Source organism: Panulirus ornatus, chromosome 18 (assembly GCF_036320965.1).
Source record: "Panulirus ornatus isolate Po-2019 chromosome 18, ASM3632096v1, whole genome shotgun sequence".
NCBI classification, from domain to species: Eukaryota; Metazoa; Arthropoda; class Malacostraca; order Decapoda; family Palinuridae; genus Panulirus; species Panulirus ornatus.
Window position 1 is genome coordinate 57,263,218 of NC_092241.1, and position 24,453 is coordinate 57,287,670.

At 45.5% G+C, this 24,453-nt stretch overlaps 2 protein-coding genes across 6 annotated transcripts in view; one reads left to right on the top strand and one right to left on the bottom strand.

Moving 5' to 3' along the window:
• LOC139755143 (NPC intracellular cholesterol transporter 2-like) lies at positions 1–13,745 on the bottom strand. 5 transcript variants are annotated; one of them, XM_071673295.1, is made up of 5 exons: positions 12,624–13,745; positions 4,367–4,453; positions 3,624–3,728; positions 1,679–1,848; positions 1–446 (listed from the first exon to the last, which is right to left on the bottom strand). In XM_071673295.1, exons 2-5 carry the CDS (start codon positions 4,431–4,433, stop codon positions 363–365), a joined length of 426 nt encoding a protein of 141 aa, XP_071529396.1. In that variant the 5' UTR covers positions 4,434–4,453; positions 12,624–13,745; the 3' UTR covers positions 1–362. The 5 variants fall into 5 exon arrangements, with proteins under 5 accessions (XP_071529396.1, XP_071529395.1, XP_071529394.1 ...); XM_071673294.1 differs by having other exon boundaries at positions 12,509–13,745; XM_071673293.1 differs by having other exon boundaries at positions 11,941–13,745.
• A 5,077-nt stretch (positions 13,746–18,822) lies between these two features.
• Positions 18,823–24,453, top strand: part of LOC139755145 (uncharacterized) — a 28,008-nt gene continuing 22,377 nt past the window's right edge. Inside the window, exon 1 of the mRNA XM_071673298.1 lies at positions 18,823–19,062. The gene's annotated coding sequence lies outside the window, so the exon portion shown is untranslated. The remainder of the gene's footprint in view (positions 19,063–24,453) is intronic.

The following is a 24,453-nucleotide window of genomic DNA, read 5'->3' on the forward strand; positions in this document are numbered from 1 at the left end:
TTTGGGTATATTGTGGCTTTATTTGAGTAAATTCGCCTACATATATGGGTTAATCTGGGTGTTCTGTCGTAAAAAAATAATTACCAAGCACTGTATAACTTGTACCAAGCCAAGTTTAACAATATTTATGGAAAAACACTGATAAGAAAGCACAAAGTTTGCATAATTACTTTCAATTTAGTTATTTTGTTTTCGCTTAGTTATAGTGCCTTTTTTTTTCCTCTCATTCAATGTATGCTTGTATTTCTTGAGCGTTAGGGATGCTGGTCATCAGGCTAGACGCGCTATAGTGTTGGGATTGGCAACTGCAGAGCATCTTCAAGCTCAGCCTGGACGCCCAAGCGTAGCTCAACTCCAGCTGGTTAAACGATGGTGGCTGGGAGGACGGCGCAAGCCTGGAAATCACCGTTGCCATCCACCAACCTGAAGGTCACAATGGTCGAGATCTGGAAACAGAGGGACGAGACGAAATTAGTCAGTTGATGGAAATTGAATTCTCAATGTGGCTACGCCAGACTTGGAGGCGATGGAGATGACAACACACAACAACGGAAAAGTTGAATATCATTTGTGCTGTGGCTTAAAGACAAGACCAAGCAGACTACACTGCTTTAATGCATGGTGTAATGCGTGTTCTAGGAACTAGCCAAACTCATTATTGTATTTTTCCAACTGTCTCGCTGATTCGTGTACATTTTTGAACAAATAGGAAACGATGATTCAAAGAAGGTCATGGAAAAATAAGATAACTCACGGAAATAAGCTGTGTGAGAGAGTGAGAGATTTGAGTCAACATCGACCCCAACCAGTTTACCACAGTCCCACCTTAGAGGAATAGTTAAGGAGACCATCTGTCTGCTGGCAATTATTGTAACTGCATTCAAGTTCGTGGATAAGGAAATACTCAACAAGATGTTTACATGATAGATAAGGGCAAATGTATAATATACTTCTCAGGCTTTGTAAGTAAAGCAACACAAAGAACTTACAGAGGAGTTCTGCAGGAGACCAACAAAGATGTACCAGAATTAAGTGAGCTGAGTTACAGGAAGATGCCAGAGGCTTTAACTTTGCCCATCATGGAAGAGAAAGAGTGACGGGTGACCTGATCATAACCTTTAAGTTTTTTAGACCAGACTGATAATGTAGACAGTTAAACAGCTCCTTGAAAGATCTGATATTAAAACAGCTAGACGACATGGCATAAAGTTATGCAAGAAATTTGATAAAAAAGATGAGAAGTGATGGATGAACTGGACGGAGTAAATAGCTGATTAAACAACATTACAGAAAATTAAAGAAAAAATTGTACGATAGTAAAGAATGTTCAAGAGATGGGGCCCCACGAGTGTACAACTCCCTCCCCGTACAGTACAAGAGATGGGGCTCCACGAGTGTACAACTCCCTCCCCGTACAGTACAAGAGATGGGGCTCCACGAGTGTACAACTCCCTCCCCGTACAGTATAAGAGATGGGGCTCCACGAGTGTACAACTCCCTCCCCGTACAGTACAAGAGATGGGGCTCCACGAGTGTACAACTCCCTCCCCGTACAGTATAAGAGATGGGGCTCCACGAGTGTACAACTCCCTCCCTGTACAGTACAAGAGATGGGGCTTCACGAGTGTACAACTCCCTCCCCGTACAGTACAGATAGATAGCTACTCATGATACTAACCGCTGGATACTCTCTCAAGATGTCCACGGGCATGGTCCAGTCAACACGAGAGCCGGCCGCGAAGGGACATGCAGTATAAAGGCATCCATTTGTGTCGACGCCCGGCCACGGTACTTGTATGCCCCCGATGTTGGCCCCAGCGTCAACCGTGAGGGTCTGTGAGCTCCGGCCTGGTGAGGGGTAGACATGTTAGTATGAGCCAAGGAAAACTGACCGTAATGTAGGGGGAGGGTGGGGGAATGTCGATCTGGGGGTGGGGGGATCTTTGTTGAGCAGGAGACTGATATAGAAAATGGCAGACACGCCCGTAACATCTCTTCAAATCTTCTAGACGTCTGAACACGTGTGATTGATATAAATCATTTCACCATTGCCTGGATCCTCCATCGCATATCTTACCTTCCAGTGGTATGTGGTGTGTTATCTGAAGACACTAGACCCTGGAAAGCACTGCGTCCAGCACCACAGGTCCTGGATGATGCCACCATCCATGCACTATCATCCTTGCACCAGCACCTATTGCCACTACCCTCGCACGACCCAACATCCTTGTTTCCTTCTACTGTAGGTGTTTTTCACAAGCCACTTTGCGTTATGTGTTACGATCAACTGCTGTCTTTGTTTACATCCATGACGTCACATCACTTCCTTGGTCGCCATTTTCCAGATATTGGTTCGTTCGTATTAAACGGTTACTTTCCACTGGGTCCTGCGTGGGGAAGGTGGGGTTGGGGGAGAAAAGGGCGGCGGGTGACGAGCTCGCTCATTGGTCCAACACACAAGAAGGCGGGGTCTTGTGCGCTGGGGTGACTGAAACTCCTCCCCTCTCCTGATCTCCCCAAGCAATGTCACCAAGGGCGTAACAGTGATGTACTGATAGTACTACAGTATTAGCACTTTTACATGGTGGATTATATCGATTTCTATCATTTCTATTTTCTTTTTTCACCATTGTTGAATTTGTTTTCTCTATATTTTCCGAAGGGAAAGGAGTTGCATCTGGGAGACAGGCCGCCGACACCTTGGTTCCGAGGACGCCCTAACGCAAGTCACCGACCTCATCTCTGTAATGTCTCTCAGACAGACACAGAGGTAGTACTGTTTACAATGATTCATACATGAACGTTCCATGTTCCGATGCACACACATATATATATATATATATATATATATATATATATATATATATATATGAGTGAGGAAAGATTGACCAAGAGGATATATGTGTCGGAGGTGGAGGGAACGAGGAGAAGTGGGAGACCAAATTGGAGGTGGAAAGATGGAGTTAAAAAGATTTTGTGTGATCGGGGCCTGAACATGCAGGAGGGTGAAAGGAGGGCAAGGAATAGAGTGAATTGGATCGATGTGGTATACCGGGGTTGACGTGCTGTCAGTGGATTGAATCAGGGCATGTGAAGCGTCTGGGGTACACCATGGAAAGTTGTGTGGGGCCTGGATGTGGAAAGGGAGCTGTGGTTTCGGGCATTATTACATGACAGCTAGAGACTGAGTGTGAACGAATGGGGCCTTTGTTGTCTTTTCCTAGTGCTACCTCGCACACATGAGGGGGGAGGGGGATGGTGTTCCATGTGTGGCGAGGTGGCGGTGGGAGTGAATGGGGGCAGACAGTGTGAGTTGTGTGCATGGGTGTGTATGTGTGTGTCTGTTTGTGTGTGTATATGTGTACATTGAGATGTATAGGTGTGTATGTTTGCATGTGTGGACGTGTATGTATATACATTGTGTGGGGGGGTGGGTTGGGCCATTTCTTTCGTCTGTTTCCTTGCGCTACCTCGCAAACGCGGGAGACAGCGACAAAGCAAAATAAAAAAAAATATATATATATATATATATATATATATATATATATATATATATATATATATATATATATATATATATACATTTACGGGTACTGTACTTGCAGCTGGAGGTGTATACTCACTGGCGGTAAACTTGATGTTGACGTCGATGGTCTGGCCTCGCTCGAGTATGCAAGGCGGCACGTCACAGCCCTCGACGTTCACCTCCACGTTCGACCCCACTGATCCTGAGGACACATCAGTGTGTTCAGTACACAGACACACACACACACACACACACTGGAAATTCATTGAGTCATGTGTTGATTGCAGGATGGAGCAAAACATAGGCCATACGTGTCAATATTGTAACGTATTATGTGTGTAGCAAAGTTGTGATCTATACCACACTAAATGACTGCATCTCATTTGAACCTTTTCGAACCTGATCTGGAGATCATCTCCCTCCCTCCAACAACCCTTCAACAAAACACCTCCCTTAAGTTCTTCGCTTGCAACATGTCCCTCCAACACTCAGCAGACACATTCATAGCATTACCTTCAAGGAAAAGTTACAGCACTGTACTCACCCCAGTGGCCTTAGTACATGTACAGTGGCTGAAGTACTGTACTCACCACAGTGACCTTAGTACATGTACAGTGGCTGAAGTACTGTACTCACCACAGTGGCCTTAGTACATGTACAGTGGCTGAAGTACTGTACTCACCCCAGTGGCCTTAGTACATGTACAGTGGCTGAAGTACTGTACTCACCCCAGTGGCCTTAGTACATGTACAGTGGCTGAAGTACTGTACTCACCACAGTGGCCTTAGTACACGTACAGTGGCCTTAGTACATGTACAGTGGCTGAAGTACTGTACTCACCACAGTCCTGAAAGAACGTGGCTGACGCGGAGGCGACCAAGAATATCAGGAGTACGAGTGCGCGCATGGCTGCTGGCTCCGGCGGATCTGTGAGGCGAGGGAATATCACTGTGTTACTCTGGCATGAACTGCAGGGAATGTGAGGGTTATGAGGGGAATGTGAGGGTTATGAGGGGAATGTGAGGGTTATGAGGGGAATGTGAGGGTTATGAGGGGAATGTGAGGGTTATGAGGGGAATGTGAGGGTTATGAGGGGAATGTGAGGGTTATGAGGGGAATGTGAGGGTTATGAGGGGAATGTGAGGGTTATGAGGGGGAATGTGAGGGTTATGAGGGGGAATGTGAGGGTTATGAGGGGAATGTGAGGGTTATGAGGGGGAATGTGAGGGTTATGAGGGGAATGTGAGGGTTATGAGGGGGAATGTGAGGGTTATGAGGGGAATGTGAGGGTTATGAGGGGGAATGTAAGGGTTATGAGGGGAATGTAAGGGTTATGAGGGGAATGTGAGGGTTATGAGGGGAATGTGAGGGTTATGAGGGGAATGTGAGGGTTATGAGGGGGAATGTGAGGGTTATGAGGGGGAATGTGAGGGTTATGAGGGGAATGTGAGGGTTATGAGGGGGAATGTGAGGGTTATGAGGGGAATGTGAGGGTTATGAGGGGAATGTGAGGGTTATGAGGGGAATGTGAGGGTTATGAGGGGGAATGTAAGGGTTATGAGGGGAATGTAAGGGTTATGAGGGGAATGTGAGGGTTATGAGGGGAATGTAAGGGTTATGAGGGGAATGTAAGGGTTATGAGGGGAATGTGAGGGTTATGAGGGGAATGTAAGGGTTATGAGGGGGAATGTAAGGGTTATGAGGGGAATGTAAGGGTTATGAGGGGAATGTAAGGGTTATGAGGGGAATGTGAGGGTTATGAGGGGGAATGTAAGGGTTATGAGGGGAATGTGAGGGTTATGAGGGGAATGTGAGGGTTATGAGGGGGAATGTAAGGGTTATGAGGGGAATGTAAGGGTTATGAGGGGAATGTGAGGGTTATGAGGGGAATGTAAGGGTTATGAGGGGAATGTGAGGGTTATGAGGGGAATGTGAGGGTTATGAGGGGGAATGTAAGGGAGACTGAAACTCCGTAAGTAAGGGCACAAGGAAAACATATTACTTCTAATAAGTACACTTCACACACTACACTTAAAATCTTTAAGTTCAACAGAACTTTCAGTGCACAACGATACGACCATGTTTCTCTCTCCATTGCGTGACCCGACTCCAAACGCTTCACCTTCCTCACTACCATCCTCGCTGAAGTTTATTCACATCTCCCAAATCTTTACTGTGCATACAACAACACAGTGGTATGCCATCTTCATCAAGAACCATAATCGTGCATTTACTCTCAACATTCTCCTATTTTTTCAGAGGAAAGCGACCCATCCGCCACTCGGTATCCAGTTAGCATTCTGGTACAACAGTACGGCGTCATCTGCAAACAGCGATTGCAGTTAGATCCATTCTTTCCCACTAGGGTTGAGCAGCGCCCCAACGCAATCCCATCTCGTTCGTTCGTCTCGGCCCAACACTGAAATAAAGACCTAATGTCCATCTCCTTATCTTGATGGCTTAGCCTCCATCTCGACGGAACGGTATATGGGCAGTGGAAGACTTTAGTGCATGGCTGCTGGAGAATATGCATGGAAGAGCAGATGTGGCCTCCTTCCCTTCGTCTGTTTCCTTAGCGCTCGCGCTACCTACCTCCCAAGCCAACGCGGGAAACGGCGATCAAATATGAGAAAAAAGTGGAGGAGAAAAAGGAAGAATAGACTAAAGGTACCTTCGTAAAGTGTTTGGTCGGCGCCATTCGGATATGTTCATCATGCAACCCCAGTTGTAAATATGTCAAGATGTTTGACGCATACAAATTTACAGGTGCTTTTGCTGGAGGATATGTATGACTTGTATCGAGTGTGGATGATATAAATAGTTAGTATTAATTACTTTTTTCTCATGTTGAAGGCTCCAATCACGGAGAAAAGTCCACATCAAGGCCGGGCCTTAATTGAAATATAGAGAGAATTATGAAGCGGAATAACAAAGGATAAGGGAAAGTATTGACGAATTTTGGAGGAAGTGAAGCACCTGTTTTCTCCAGTTCTGGCTACAATTACAAGAACCAGAGGAAGAACGAGACTTAAAATCACTCCAGAACATTGATCCCACAATAGTTCATGATGCCTCCAAGAGAACAAAACATAAAATCAATTCAGAACAGGTACCTTAAGAAGAACATAGTGGGAGGGAGAGTTTGCAAAGCCACCTTCGGTTGGCGAGGCTGCGTCACTTAGAGGAGGTTATGATCTCGTCAAAGAACTTCACACGCCAAAGGAGTCTGCATTTCCCTGCTACTGGAAGAAGCGTAGCCTTTCATAGGACTCGGCCATGGAATGATTATACCAAGATAGACAAATAAGCTCTGCTGATAACCAATGCAACAACACCGTTTCAACACATTCCTAAAAACAATCGACATTAAAACACCGACATTTTTTTCTCTTTGCCAAAGAACATTGATCTGATTGATTGATCAAGGCTCTCGTGATTTATCACTCTCACTTGTTTTATGTTATCAAATACAGCTTCAAAGGAAGTCAGATAGGGTCGCTGAAGTCATATATTAGGCTCACTTCAGTACAGATCGCACGAGAGCCGATATTAACCATTCAGTTCCACGTCTTAGAGTGCTCAGAAAGACGCTGTGTTACCTACGATTCAATGATGATAACAAACAACAGCTACGGTGTGTGTGTGGGAGATCAAGACTGACTGATGCGAATGAGGAAAATGACCTGTCCTTCCATACGAATGACTCTTTTGTGCTGAATATTTTCATCACTGGCCTTGGAATCTCTGTGATTGTTCACGCCTCCCTGCCTCACTCCCCCCCTGCTTGCCTCACTTTTTGCCTGCCAGCCTACCTCGCTCCCTGCCTCCCTTGCTCCCTCGCTGCCCCCCTCGCTGCCTCCCTCGCTCCCTCGCTCCCTCCCTCCCGGCTTGCCTCCCTCGCTCCCTCCTCGTTCGATCCGTCCCTCACCAGACCCGGAGTGTGACGGTAACATACCTGTTGTGATGACCGAGTACAGTGGTGGCGGCAATGAGGACAGTCTCTGTGGATGGTGCGTTATATATACACGTAGGGGATGACCACCGCTGGGAATATGTTCAAGGTTGGGAACCTACAGGTGAACACTGATTGTGGTGGGTAAACCCTTATTTTAGCCTCCTTGGCAATTAAGGTGAATACCCGGGCCTCCGGTAGATACCGGACGTTTGATTAGATATCTAATGTTTGTGAAACTACCGACTTATCTTAGACTGGGGTCCTCGATGTATTACTGCAGTGTCCCCGTATTTTCTTTTCTTGCTTCTTGGAAAGTGAAAATGAGACACTAGTCAGGCCTGAGCACCACTAAGTAATATAAGGTGGTTCCAGTGATTACATTTTACGTGCCTTCAAATATTCCCTTAGACATCCAGTGAATATTTGGTCTACTTCAAACATTCCTCTACAAAAGATATTACTATTCCTATAAATGTAACCATTACATGAGGATTTCTGGCCTGGATGTAATCCGTGATACTCAGCCAATCAGAAGCGTATGTGTCCTTAACTGACTGTATGAGAGATTAGCAGATAATAATAGGTAATGTAATTTCTTCTGTCGCTTCTCACACCATCAGTTATTACCCTGGGATATCATTTCAAGAATATGTCTACACAGTTTTTTTTTTTTACAAAGGTGCGGGCATCACAGGCAGGACTCATAAGTTATCTTTAGGTCAAGAACTGTTCTTATTGTAGGGCATGAGTCTATATTTGTCATCCTAGTGAGTCTGGACTCATGTCTAACAATATCTCTACCACCATTACAGCTTGTACCTCGGGTCGATGGTCCCGGAAATGTCCAATGGATATGGAGGCTCTCACGCGAACATGCCCGAAGGTCAACGGAAGGGAGAAGCGATACAGTAATGATAAAGGAAATGGCAAGGATGAGATGTGCAGAAGACGTCTATCTACTGGTTACCTGGTCTAACACCATAGTGTATGACTGAGACACACTGCAGGCCTCACAGAGGTATGGTGTGTCACTCTTCATTTTACCAGTGACTAATTCATGAGCCGAACCACTGGACTGTAATCACCTTCCAGCACCAGAGAGAACATAGGAAGATAAAGCCAACTATGAACCGTCAGACTTCGCGAGGGAGGGTACCGTGTCTCCCTCGAAGGCGATGCCACGACACACTATCATCTTCACTACGGAGAGCAGACACCAACCAAGGTGCATCTTCACTACAATCTTGATAGATGCATCTCCACCTCATGCTCGAGACTGCTGACCTTTAAACCTGAATTAACTTATAGGTCAAGTGAAAGGCTATCTTCACTGTTTCACGAGACCCTCCCTCCAAACTATCATTAAGCCATCGTGTTCATCAGCGAGAGAAATTCTCCTGATCTCCTCATCTTCGTTCCACCCTCCATAAACCTATAGCCAGTCACTTCGAGGACCTTTTGACCCGACTATTATTGGTCGGGTCAAAAGCGTCTTTGCTCTACTACCCTTGACACCCATAGCCTTTGACCTGAAGCGTGAGGTTCACGTCAAAAGCCAGGATCAGGGTTCTGATTCTTGGAGAGAAAAACAAGAACATAGAATACAATCATGACGAAAAGAAACAGCAAGACACTGTGTCCATCGTACAGAGGCAGACGTAACAAGACCCGGCATTCAGCCACTGTGGTTGACCTAAGGATAAACTTCAGAAGATATGCTGCATCGCTTCTGGGGAGATGCCCTGAAATAACTCATCTGAGATCCTTAAAGAGCGACAGAGCGACTATGGACTCTTTAGAGTTAATCGATATCAAGATGATGTGCCAAATGCAATAACAATCCTGGACGAAAAGGCAGCGCCTCCTGGCCACGGTGCTGAAGAAGGAGGTTGCTGGTGTAATGCTAACTTGATAAGCAGAAGATGAGGGTCGTTGGACGCTCAGCAACATCTGCCGCAAAGTTCACCACAGCCACGAGGAACATCCTAGATCAACATTCAGCTCCGGTCACAACCGGACGAAAGTTTGCGATCGCGAAGCAAAGTTTGCGATTGAAACGCAAAGTTTGCGATTGCGACGTAACGCACTTCCAAACGACCCCCATCGAGATCTTCGAACAAGGCGACGTTAGTCTTATCATCAGTCGTCATTCCTCCATCCGAAAACAGTGACTGAAATAAAGGGAGGGCAAGTCGTTTGGAAGGATCCTGAGGAGCCAAACTTTCTTACAGTCCATTTGCCAGTTCACTGAGACGGAGAGCGGTGCTTCCCGACCTCCCTGGCAAATAAGAGTAATTCTGATCGTCCCTCAGTCCTTCTCTCTGGGGTTGGTATTGATCAGCTCCTCCGGGGCTGCGGGGGGCATTCAAGAACAGCCCGGGGTCCAGGCTGCCTGGGTTCGCATCCTGAGAGTGGTAGTGGTTTTCCTAGCGCTACCTCGCGCGCATGCGGGGGGAGGGGGTTGTCATTTCATGTGTGGCGGGGTGGCGACGAGAATGAGTAATGGCAACAAGTATGAATAATGTACATGTGTATATATGTATATGTCTGTGTTTGTATATATATGTATACGTTGAAATGTATAGGTATGTATATGTGCGTTTGTGGACGTGTATGTATATACATGTGTATGTTGGTGGGTTGGGCCATTCTTTCGTCTGTTTCCTTGCGCTACCTCGCTAACGCTGGAGACAGCGACAAAGTATCATGAATAAAATATGATATATATATATATATATATATATATATATATATATATATATATATATATATATATATATATATATATATATATATATATATATAAGAACAGAGGACTGGGCCTTTGAGGGAACATCCTCACCTGGCCCCCTTCTCTGTTCCTTCTTTTGGAAAATTAAAAAAAACGAGAGGGGAGGATTTCCAGCCTCCCGCTCCCTCCCCTTTTAGTCACCTTCTACGACACGCAGGGAATACGTGGGAAGTATTCTTTCTCCCCTATCCCTATATATATATATATATATATATATATATATATATATATATATATATATATATATATATATGGGTTTTTTTTTTCATACTATTCACCATTTCCCGTGTTATCGAGGTAGCTTTAAGAACAGAGGACTGAGCCTTTGATTGAAATCCTCACCTGGCCTCCTTCTCTGTTCATTCTTTTGGAAAATTGAAATGAGAGGGGAGGATTATGTGCACTTTCGTGCAATAATCACATCATCAGGGGAGACACAAGAGAGAAATATAACAGTCGATTGATATACAACGAAGAGTCGTAGCTGGGACGCCATTTGGTAAACAAGTGAGTGTTTACCAAATGGGTTGGTCATGATTAGGGCCTTAGTTACCCGTGCCCTCTCAATTAACATAAAAAAAGATTGATAGTAAAGTTTTGTATTACTCTAGGAGCGTCGTTGCATGTGTTCACGAAACACCATGTAGTATTTTTCTATTCTTGGGTTTGGTTGTAGCATTGTGATATGTTGTATTCAAATATGCCTCAGGAAAAAAGGATTCAGTAATTTCTACGATTAAGACATTACCAGGAGGAATCTATGACTTGTTTAATGTTCAGAAATCTATATGTTTCCCTAAAATCATAGATTTAAAACCAACGAGCTTTATTCAGCGAAGAGTGATTATTTTTTTTTATTCCATTTCTAAGTTAGGAGTCAAGAAAATGATATAGTGAGGCCATACATTTGTTTATATATCAAACGACGGTCCCTTCCTTACATGCTGGGTCCCTACGTCAGCTGTGTTATGGCGTACCAAAGTAAACAACGTTGGGTGTGTGTTGTGATTATCACCATCCCACGCGCCGCACACGACAGACAACGTGCGCTACCAAGACGATCATGTTCTACTAACATTAAAGAACGTTTACAGTTTGAGTTCTGCTAATTAAAGTCCTCCATTATGCCGGATATCCTTTGTTGTTTTACGTTGCTTGTGTCATCACTCGGTTTGGAATATGAATTCATTTGAACCAGCGACGAAGTTCGATGATTCGTCACGCCCACTACAGGAGCTATTTCATGGGATCTATCATTGAATTTGAGGTATTTCATTGAGTTTATTGGCGTGCGATAGCCTATGCAAGACCAGGAAACCGTGGGTGGAGGCCAGCGCTTCCTAGTGGGTAGAAAATTGTCACCACTGCTAATGCCTTTGGCGTGATTAGCTCCACCTCGGGAATGTTATCACACTGACGCGAAATTCTTTAAGATAGTCTTCCTCTTATATATATATATATATATATATATATATATATATATATATATATATATATATATATATATATATACACACACACACACGGAGAGAGAGAGAGAGAGAGAGAGAGAGAGAGAGAGAGAGAGAGAGAGAGAGGTTAGATGAGAAGGTCATGTTAGAAACTTCGGATGGTACTTGGCCTTGTGGAGCACCTGACACATGATGAGTTAAGAAACTAATAACATACCTGAAGATACCAGGGGATGAGCTGACCAGGGGAACGATGAGCTGACCAGGGGAACGATGAGCTGATCAGGGGAACGATGAACTGATCAGGGGAACGACGAGCTGATCAGGGGAGTGACGAGTTGACCAGGGGAACGACGAGCTGACCAGGGGAACGACGAACTGATCAGGGAAATGACGAGTTGACCAGGGAAACGATGCAGCGACGGACGGAGTGGTGTAAGAGTAACATGTTGGTATCGCCCGTGACATGGAAGGTACCGCACCGGGGTATTGCTGGTGCTGCCCCGGGACATGGAATGTACTACTGCCCCAGGACATGGTTGGTACTGCCCCGGGACATGGCTAGAGATCATATTGGTTGGCAACCCTGCGCACCACATGTAGTATAGCAAGACTTAACAAGTTTTACTTGACGACTTAAGTCTTCTTACGTTAGAAAACATATAGGATAGCAACATGGATCTATACTTCCTCATTTTCTCACTTTACTTCATGTAAACTGACAAGATCATTCACACTCTGCTTAATTATTCACACTCTGCTTGATTATCGCCCTCTTTGCATACCTGTTTAGCTTCTACATTTGCATACTGAATTTCCTTTTACAATTCAGATTCACGTATCTAATTTCTATGTATCATTATCCACTTTTCCTTAGAGACGCAGACGTACGCAGCGCACCTACTTCAAGAAAGCAATGGAGTCTGTCTCTCTCACACACGTCATGTGGCACATCTCTGCCACTACGATATGACCACCTGCAGCTCCTCCTCCAGCCAGCGCACCCAGGAGGTGCCGCCGGACCCTGTGGCGTCTGGCGAGGCAGTGTTAACACACGGACGTACGTATGGCCGGTGTGGTCAGGTGTGTCTCTACTGGAGGCGAGGAACGTCCGCTTTCCTCAGAGGACCCAGCACATCCTCAGGACGCCACACTAAGTTTGACCCATTTGAGCAAGGTCGGTTGGACTCCTTCGAGTACTGATGTCCTGTGTCCTTTGACCTAACCGTTGGGGGCCAGGTTGTCAAAGGCCATGCCATCATGACCTAACCATCGAGGTCAGGAAGAGGTTAAGGTTCACACCTTCGTCCTCTTCGGCTGATGGTCGGTCGGGGGGGGGGGGGGGTCGAGTCGCTCGCTCGAGCAAATGCTTCATGAAGCTTATCGTCTCCTGCAGCCGTTCACGTCACGCGAGAGATCATGATGCACGAACCGCCTCACGAACGAGTCACGGACACCTTTCACAGTGCCGTCCGTCCGTGCTTCCCAGTAGTAACCCTTAACAACACAATTTTCACGGCTCTGGAAGAGTTGAGGGAACGGGGGCAAGATGAACCAACACATTCGCTACCGTTCGGTCGCACGCTTCATGATCCTCTTTGTAGGTGTCTTGTGTTGCTCACACGTCACCATCTGCTGGTCGAAGCACATCACCATCTGCTGGTCGAGGCACGTCACCATCTGCTGGTCCAGGCACGTCATCACCATCTGCTGGTCGAAGCACATCACCATCTGCTGGTCGAGGCACGTCACCATCTGCTGGTCCAGGCACGTCACCACCATCTGCTGGTCTTGGAAGCACTCGATGCTACCAGACCAAGACCTCTCGCCTCCAGTGGCCCACGTCTCGACCTCACACAACTCCAGTCCTACCTCAGTCCTCCCCACCACACAACCTCCTCTCGTCGAGGACGGTAAACACAACATGACTCCCTCCGTCCTTCCCTCCCTCCGTCCTTCCCTCCCTCCCTCGCTCCAGGGATGCTGTGTGACACAGGGAGGGACCAGGGCTGATGTGAAGGAACAGCTAAGCTCCTCATTGTTATATATATACCCAGGGAGACCAAACAGCATCAGGTGGGAAGTCTCATGGCCGTCTCTACCCAGTGAAATGCCAGCGGTGTTCCCCTTGTGCTATCTCCCTCCCTGTGAGTGCACGAGTACCCTGTGGGTGTGCCTGTACCCCGTGGGTGCGCCTGTACCCCGTGGGTGCACCTGTACCCCGTGGGTGCGCCTGTACCCCGTGGGTGCACCTGTACCCCGTAGGTGCACCTGTACCCGTGGGTGCACGAGTACCCCCACAGGGGGTGTGGGTGCCACGGGTTGTTGCCGCAGGGTAACATAATGTAGTTGTTGTCAATGTTGTTAGTAATGTTTTTAGGTTGTGGGATTATTATGATTGTTGTTGTTGTTGATAAACGTGACGGTGATTAATAAGAATCATAACATATTTGCTGGTTTTATCAATAATGATTATCGTCGAGGTTATTATAATTATAACTTTTGTTACTCTCATAATGATAATGATGATAATAATAATAATGATAATCATTATTATCATTATCATTAATATTATTATTATTAGTAGTAGTAGTAGTATTATTATTAATATTATTATTATTTTTATTATTATTTTAAGTATCATTATTATCATTATTATCAATCTAATTATTTTATTATCATTATTATTATTATTATCATTATTATTATTATTATCATTATTATAATTATTATTATCATTATTATCCTTGTAATTATCATTATCATCATCATCATCATTATTATCATCATACGTTACTCCGTTAAGTTACAGAGAATATTACACATGAAGAAAACAGATATCAAAAATTTTATTGGACTGACGAGATTACCTAACGAGGTAACTCAGTGATGTCATTACTAGTCTTCATTATTACTTAATAATAATTAAAGACTAGAATTAATAAATTCATTTTCTGAAATGTGTAAATCTTTTCGACATTTGTGACATCAGCAGACAATTCATTCTACGTTTCGTTTATCCGATACTCAAGAAATAAATATTCATCTCTTTAGCTTGTTTTTTTTTTTTTTAACCTTGAAACATAACTAATTGTTTATAGTTACAGGATCTTTATACATAACTTTATAGACATCAAGAAATCAGAGTCAACACACGACCTTCGCATCTATAGAGAGTACAGGTTTGGGTACCTTCTGGTCCTACTCAAACCCAAGCCAACGAGACAACTACAAGACCAGACGACCCTAAATCAGACAGTGGCCCCTAACCCCATCCGCCTATCTGTGTCTACCGCCTATCTGATAGAGGGGAACCTGGAACCTATAAACAACGACCAGGAAGTAGGTTTGATTATCTATTACCAAGGCATGAAAAAAAAAAAAAACCTCTCGCTTTATAAGCTACCTAGCACCAAGACCAGCGACTCTCCAGAGAAGTCGTGTTATATACGAATTCCAGTTACTCACTCCCATACATAAGGGACCACACGCCCCGTTCGTTATATATAGGCATGACCAACACAAAATTGTCCCGACGTCTTTCGTGTCATCTACCTAGTGATACCAAGTGGGAACTCAAAGATATGAAGGTGCACGTTTATATCCACTTTATTCGTATTCATATACCTCCGCGTTGTACAGTTAGGTTCGGTAAAATGCTATCTGCTGGCTGTGTGAGGCTGATGGGAAATGACTGGTGAAGACCCCGTTGCTCACCAACGTGAGACGAAGGGTATTCGAGTACATAGTATACGAATGCTTCTTTTTTATGTTTTAAGAATTATGTACAACAAACTTACAATACATAACTCCCTAAGCACTCGTGTGGGGGTGAGGTGGATGAGTTACAGTCATCGTGTGGGGGTGAGGTGGATGAGTTACAGTCATCGTGTGGGGGTGAGTTGGATGAGTTAGTCATCGGACGTGGTCGACCGATTTTCAAACTGGCAACTGACCAGTTCCAGATAGTCAAATATGAACAAGCGAGTGTCCACAGGAGCCAAATAAAGCTGAGTAGAATTTATATATCGACTCGTAGTGGATGAATGATCTTATAGCCCTATATAACACTGGTTAACCAGATCAGACGTAGGGAGAAATGTGTAATGTTACAGCAGATTAACAGGGAAGTGAGAGTTTAACATGCCATTAAGACTAATGGTACAGTTAGTGAGAGTAATTTGATATGATAAGGAACTCACATGCTTCACCCTCAGCCGGAAAACCAATCAGTCATGGGGAGTAGATGGTGTTTGACTTGGACAAGAAGGAGCGAATCGTCTCAAGATATTAGAATACTCTATACCGGGGTCATGACAGGTCATCATAAGGAACGCTCAAGCTGCTCTATAGATATGCACATAAGAAACATATTTCCACATATAGTAAGATATCTTTTGCCATATTTCCACATATAGTAAGATATCTTTTGCCATATTTCCACATATAGCAAGGTATCTTTTGCCATATGAGACCAGCAGCAGAGATGAATTAACAGTGTTTGGATGTATTATACGTAATACATCTATGATTTCTCAATAGATGGCGTATGTATCCATTCCACGCAAGCTAAGTGACCAGCGCTTCGGCATCGTGTCCGCAAAGATTGTAAACTATGAGCTAGCGAATCAAATGCTTATTAGAAATCATATGTTTCTGACCTAGGTTCCGTGTCATAAAGATTACTGTAAGCAATGCGTCAGCGTGTGTTGCTGAATTGTCTATAAAGATATGAGTATATATTTGACCCATGTGAAGGAAAGTATACTCACATCCTTGGCAGATGTTTCGAACGATCGAGGTTCGGCGGAACAATTTGCCATGGTTTTGATACCTGGACGGGCGAGTGGGATCATGTCTTTTACGTCATACTGGCGTTGGCCGGAACAAGATAACTGGGGTTCGGTGAATCAGTGTAACAGTCAAGCTCAAACATACCATGTATATATACATGAGGTTTTTCAAACCTCATAAACAGTGCGCGCATACGACCAAACCAGTCATTTAGAGAGAGGCTTGGCTACGTGTATCTACACCTCATGACTTAGCAAAAGGACTGAAATAACTGGAATATATCGATACGATGAAAACAGTTTTACGAATGATTTCTTCTTTTTTGTCCCTATCGTTCGCAAATGATCGCCCTAATTCATCTAAATTCATTCAACCAACACGACCATCCAAGCGGTTCACAACTCCAGAAGTTGCCAGAGGTCGGGCCCACATAGGGTCGAATCCTGGTCGCAGCAGCTGGTCTACAGTCCACCCAACTGTTCACTCACTCCTTATGGGACCGGTCGATAAACTGGCTGTCACGAAAAAAATTCAGGTTATATGACAGTGTTGACAGAGAGGTACGTCTCTATCCTCACACCAACACATCGTCTCTCAATACACTCAGCCATAAGGGCGTCCGAAGTGCGTCATTGGCCTGCAGTTTACGGCAGTGGATGCTCGATGGATGACCTTATTTTCCCCCTAGAAGTTGTGCGTCCATTTCTAAGAACCGCACAAAGGAAGACACCGACCATTGCAACACAAGTTGACCGACACCAGAAGAACCTGGAATTGATCTCTTCATTCCCTCTCGGCTTCCAGGTTTCACTGGCCTTACATGCGAGATGACAATGTTTAGGGTCACCTTTCCACCCTTGTCGTGTCGTCCACTGTGAAGCCAAGAAGACCTGCCTTTGAGAGGAAGGATAAAGAAAATGGATAGTGCGATGATGACTATCACTGTCTTGTTTGCACCACATCCTAACAGCAGCAACAGACCTTGTTGATAATGCTAAGGACTAAGTTAAGTTCAGAAGGCCGTCATAGTTGTAGCGTGCGGGTACGAGGAACACAACACAAGGAATAGCGAATTACATAACAACCCAATAGTCTGTCTGATACGTTAGTTATGGTGTAGCAAGTCCTAGACCAGTGTGAGAGAGAGGGAACCAGGTATATGATGGATACCTTTGATGGAGAGATTTGCATGCATGTTATGAATAAGTTGTAGCATCACTGTGATAGGATATTGGCAATGTTATTATTGATCTACTGTGGCCAGACTCAAATGTTCAGAAATGAGGCGAGTGTGTTCAGGAGGAGAGACACTGCGGCCAATATGAATAACCTCCTTGTGCACCAAGACAGCAGGATGTAGTTAGCAATGCATTAGGGATGGATAGACCTGAGAACATCATTAGACAACTGTGTCTTAGAGAGAAGCAAGATATCAGGAGAGGTACGAGACAGATGGTGTTCAACTGAGGAGAGGTGACTAGAGAGACCACGAAATGTTGGTATAGTGAATAGAAAAAAAAAGGAAGGTCTCACAGAGAGGAAAAGGTCGTAGAACAGACCAGTACTACCACGGCCAGAGCTCTCCCTCTCATTGGCAGTGGAGTCAGGAGGGAACTCCGGAGCTTCTTAAGCACCGTATGATGCCGGGGACTACTGATCATCTACATCATCCTTGATGACGCGGATCTGGTGACAGACTCGAGGGAGAAACTGCAGAAGCTGGTGTCTGACTTTGGGAGAATGTTTAGATGGAAGAAGGTGAGAGATGATGGCAGAGACAGGATGGGTGAGTATGATTATGAACTGAGAGAACTTGAAGAAAGTCGAATGTTTTAGATACCTGGGAGTGGACACGGCCGGAGGTGGAACTACGGGAGCTAAAGTAGATCATTGGATGTGTTAAGGGAATAAGGAGTGTGTGGAAAGAGATATCATTGTCTTTGAGGACAAAAATGGGTGTGTCTGATAGGCGGTTAAATGGGGGCTTGATATAAAGAATAGATGTGGATTGTTTCCTCCCCATTACTCGTTCCTCCTCATCTTTCTTCCCGGCTCCCCACCCTCACCCCCACAACTCCACTTCTCTCCCTCACCCTCACTTCCTACCTCTCATTACCCCCCTCACCATCTTACACCTTTCTCTCGCTCAATTCTCTCTTGCCTCCACCCAGCCCAACCCAAACTCCTCATCAGCCCTTCTCCAACATCTCCCCCCCCCGTCATCACGTCAGCGCATCTTCCCCAGACCCCGTCAGCAGCTGGCCCAGGGAGTCAGCTGTCTACGTTCACTGTCCAGTGAGAGACGTGTCAGCCTCGGTCCCCGTGTGGGAGGGAGTGTGCCTCCCACCCGTATTGATAGGATGGGGGAGAGTCGCTCCACCGACAACTACTGCAGTGGAGCTGTAAGAGATGAGACTGTGCATCAGAGAACAGGGAAAGAGAAGCAGAAAAACTCCAAAAGACTTATACCAAACTGTGTCACATGATGACGTTGAGCAATACGACAAAAATCTCATCAAAGTCTTTAAGAAGTGGACAACCAGAGGTGAGTCACGAAGGGTAGAACACCAGTGGACCTAACACTGAGAAACCACTATGAAAGATCAGGAAGAAGGGAAGGGAATTCTCTAAGTGTCTGAGAAAGTGAAACTTAAGGAGAGTTTCAAAGACTTAAAAGAGAGAGCAGAAGTGAAAACTATTGGTTGAAAGTTTATGTAGTTTTAGAGTGGTCTCCTGTCAGGGATGGACAGCACCAGAGCTTCCAGCTGCAGGAAAAAGTGGAACCTCCTTTCGTCGCAATTCATAACTTCCATGTCTCTGGATCTCCTTAATTTCTCCATTTTCGCCGTCAGCTAACGACCCTGAACAGTCTGTACCTTACTAAACCAGCCATTAGGACCTTTCTTGTAGTTCTTTGCTGGTCATGTTCCTGCAGCCTCGCTCGATAAATTACTATGTCCTTCTGTTCCAGTGTTCCCAGATCTCCGTTCCCCACACACCCAGGCAGCGCCCCTCGTCTCTCTTCCTCGGATCCAGGTTTGTATCCTCTTCTCAGTCCACTGCATCAGCATGACACATCTGTTATCAAGAGTCTAAGAGTTGTGATCTAGACCTCCTCTTCACAAAGCTTTGTCTCGCAAGCCCACAGCTCTGTTGCTGAGGATATGCCCCCTTCCCCACGTCCCTTCTCTTTCCTGACTTCCAAATGTTCTACTTTGTTCTCGATTGTGTTCAAGCCTCAGGGAACTGTTCTGTGCTAACGTAGTCTTACCCATCTTAGAAGTGTATATTCGTACTTAATGCACAATCACCACTGGAAAGAGAAATTAAGAAACAATGAGTACTTTCATTTATTACATCCCCACATAGAGTATGGTGCACAGTGTCAGCTAGTATGGTACATACTGTCAACTAGTATGGTACATACTGGCAACTAGTATGGTACACAGTGTCAGCTAGTATGGTACATACTGTCAACTAGTATGGTACACAGTGTCAGCTAGTATGGTACACAGTGTCAGCTAGTATGGTACACACTGTCAGCTAGTATGGTACATACTGTCAACTAGTATGGTACACAGTGTCAGCTAGTATGGTACACAGTGTCAGCTAGTATGGTACACACTGTCAGCTAGTATGGTATACAGTGTCCACTCTGTTCCAGCCTCACATCATCTTCGTGACTTTACCAGTTCTCAAGGATAAGGGTCATTACCCACTTTGATGACCACTGCGGCATCTTGTGTGGTGGAGTCTCTTCTGTAAAAACGTTGCAGTACCTGTTGCTTTTGCGCTACGTTTGTAGGTCATAGGTCATCTTAGCAAACGTTACCAGGCTGCGTCCTCACGATGGGGGATAGATCCTACACTGCCTTAAGGAGGGGAAGGACTCGCGCTCTCTCTCCATACTGGTGTAGGTGAAGTCAACGATGTGGGTTCGTGGCTGTCCTCACTAAGGGATGGAGGGTCCCAACCTCGGGATCAGCTCGTTGATGGGATATTACGTTCTGGCGGTAAGGATGACGTCATGCTGCTGCTCGTACAACAACAACAATCATTATTATCGTTTATGAAGATGACGTAGTACCTTGTCCCTCCGCATCGTAGGTCATCATAATCATCCCTGCGTCAGTAAGGTGTCTTTGAACATTACACCATCGTTCGTTCATCTGGGTAGTGGTCAGAGGCAGACACACGATAGATAATGGAGGCGAACGTTGATCTTCATTTTTCTTTAGTTTTCATCATCTTGTGATGGAATCTTGGCCACAGTTTTTGTGTCGACGCCACATCGCATCGTGTCTGTGGGCAGGTCATCGATATCCCTCAGTCCCAAGTGTACCGAGGGAGTGGGAACAGAGACATCAAGTCATTCTCTCTGTTTACCCTGGGATTGTTATCCCAAGTGGGACATCGTGTTAACACAGAGCTCATGAGCTACAGTATACCTTATGACTGACTCGTCTTGGAGTGTGAATGATGCTGGCCACTGTCCTCAGTGCGGTGCTCTGTCACAGCTGAGGCAAGTAAGGCCACACATTGGCCCCAGGTTCCCCCAGGAGCTGGGGTAACCCCATCCCAGTCTCGGCCATGAAGACAAGTCATGTGTCATCGTCTGCTACAGTTACAGTCATGTGTCATCGTCTGCTACAGTTACAGTCATGTGTCATCGTCTGCTACAGTTACAGTCATGTGTCATCGTCTGCTACAGTTACAGTCATGCGTCATCGTCTGCTACAGTTACAGTCATGTGTCATCGTCTGCTACAGTTACAGTCATGCGTCATCGTCTGCTACAGTTACAGTCATGTGTCATCGTCTGCTACAGTTACAGTCATGTGTCATCGTCTGCTACAGTTACAGTCATGCGTCATCGTCTGCTACAGTTACAGTCATGTGTCATCGTCTGCTACAGTTACAGTCATGTGTCATCGTCTGCTACAGTTACAGTCATGCGTCATCGTCTGCTACAGTTACAGTCATGTGTCATCGTCTGCTACAGTTACAGTTATGTGTCATCGTCTGCTACAGTTACAGTCATGTGTCATCGTCTGCTACAGTTAGTCATGTGTCATCGTCTGCTACAGTTACAGTCATGTGTCATCGTCTGCTACAGTTACAGTCATGTGTCATCGTCTGCTACAGTTACAGTCATGCGTCATCGTCTGCTACAGTTACAGTCATGTGTCATCGTCTGCTACAGTTACAGTCATGCGTCATCGTCTGCTACAGTTACAGTCATGTGTCATCGTCTGCTACAGTTACAGTTATGTGTCATCGTCTGCTACAGTTACAGTCATGCGTCATCGTCTGCTACAGTTACAGTCATGTGTCATCGTCTGCTACAGTTACAGTCATGTGTCATCGTCTGCTACAGTTACAGTCATGCGTCATCGTCTGCTACAGTTACAGTCATGTGTCATCGTCTGCTACAGTTACAGTCATGCGTCATCGTCTGCTACAGTTACAGTCATGTGTCATCGTCTGCTACAGTTACAGTTATGTGTCATCGTCTGCTACAGTTACAGTCATGCGTCATCGTCTGCTACAGTTACAGTCATGTGTCATCGTCTGCTACAGTTACAGTCATGCGTCATCGTCTGCTACAGTTACAGTCATGTGTCATCGTCTGCTACAGTTACAGTTATGTGTCATCGTCTGCTACAGTTACAGCCATGCGTCATCGTCTGCTACAGTTACAGTCATGTGTCATCGTCTGCTACAGTTACAGTCATGCATCATCGTCTGCTACAGTTACAGTCATGTGTCATCGTCTCCTACAGTTACAGTTATGTGTCATCGTCTGCTACAGTTACAGTCATGTGTCATCGTCTGCTACAGTTACAGTCATGCGTCATCGTCTGCTACAGTTACAGTCATGCGTCATCGTCTGCTACAGTTACAGTCATGTGTCATCGTCTGCTACAGTTACAGTTATGTGTCATCATCTGCTACAGTTACAGTCATGTGTCATCGTCTGCTACAGTTAGTCATGTGTCATCGTCTGCTACAGTTACAGTCATGTGTCATCGTCTGCTACAGTTACAGTCATGTGTCATCGTCTGCTACAGTTACAGTCATGTGTCATCGTCTGCTACAGTTACAGTCATGTGTCATCGTCTGCTACAGTTACAGTCATGCGTCATCGTCTGCTACAGTTACAGTCATGGGTCATCGTCTGCTACAGTTACAGTCATGTGTCATCGTCTGCTACAGTTACAGTCATGGATCATCGTCTGCTACAGTTACAGTCATGGGTCATCGTCTGCTACAGTTACAGTCATGTGTCATCGTCTGCTACAGTTACAGTCATGTGTCATCGTCTGCTACAGTTAGTTTTGTGTCATCGTCTCCTACAGTTACAGTTATGTGTCATCGTCTGCTACAGTTACAGTCATGCGTCATCGTCTGCTACAGTTACAGTCATGGGTCATCGTCTGCTACAGTTACAGTCATGGGTCATCGTCTGCTACAGTTACAGTCATGTGTCATCGTCTGCTACAGTTACAGTCATGGGTCATCGTCTGCTACAGTTACAGTCATGGGTCATCGTCTGCTACAGTTACAGTCATGTGTCATCGTCTGCTACAGTTACAGTCATGTGTCATCGTCTGCTACAGTTAGTCATGTGTCATCGTCTCCTACAGTTACAGTTATGTGTCATCGTCTGCTACAGTTACAGTCATGTGTCATCGTCTGCTACAGTTACAGTCATGTGTCATCGTCTGCTACAGTTACAGTCATGGGTCATCGTCTGCTACAGTTACAGTCATGTGTCATCGTCTGCTACAGTTACAGTCATGTGTCATCGTCTGCTACAGTTACAGTCATGGGTCATCGTCTGCTACAGTTACGTAGGGAAACATGAAGTGTCATGTAAGCAGTTCTTCATGGGTGTATCATACATTCTTCAGATGTACACAAGAAATTATCTCTAGCGTCATGACCACACTTCCTCCCTGGCTGCTCTTAAGGCCCCCGAGCCAGGGAGACGCAGCGTCTGACACTAGTGGGGTAAGGAAGGCCCTGCGAGAGCAACGTTGGCACAGCTATAGGGTACAATTGGTAGCCGACCCCCTGCTGATGTGGTGTGGGACTTAGTAACATCAAACCTCTGTCATTTCTTTTCAGATTCCCCTACTACGAGTTAATCCTAACCTATTCTTATCCTCCTATTACCTCCGACGTAGACGGTCGGTCATCTCTCTCTTCGTAGCGTATCTCAGTGATAAAGTTCAAGTGCTCTGGGAATAACCCGATCGGTTCCGTCACTCGTTGTAAACAAACTACGGAAACAGGTGCAGGTGGCGTCCACCAGGGGGGGGGGGGGCTGGGAAGCGACACGTCAACAGGCAGGTGGCGTGTTTCCCACTGGGGGGGGGGGGGGGCGCTGAGGGCCCCTCCTCACCAAGTTGGTTACCCCAGCAGGAGGAACGGGCCGTGGACCGAGCCCAGGCGAGACTTGTGTAATCCTCAGTGGATGGAGGGAGAGCAGAACTGCTTAAAGAGGGTACGTAGGTAAATGGGTAGGTAGGTAAGTGAGTAGAAGGGCAAGTAGGTGGGTAGATATGTAGATGGGTAGGTAAGGAGTAGGTAGCCATCGACCAGAGAGGTACTAGATTGCCGGTACTATCCGCCTGGGTATACAGGGGTAGTGACGGACTGCGGCGCAAAGAGCTAGCACTTCAGTGGCTGTCAAGTGTTACTCCTTAGGCCCAGGCGGCTGTCTTTCTTTGTGCCTCACCCACGCGTGGGCTGTTAGTATTCAGTTAACAAACATACTATCTATCCATCTCATACATACCATATGTGAACACGTAACTCACACGTAACTAACGCGTAACTCACACGTAACACGTTACGCGTTAGTCCTTCTTGTCTCTTGGCAAAACTGGGTTGTAAGTAACGGTGAACAAATACTCTATCTCTCTCCCGTT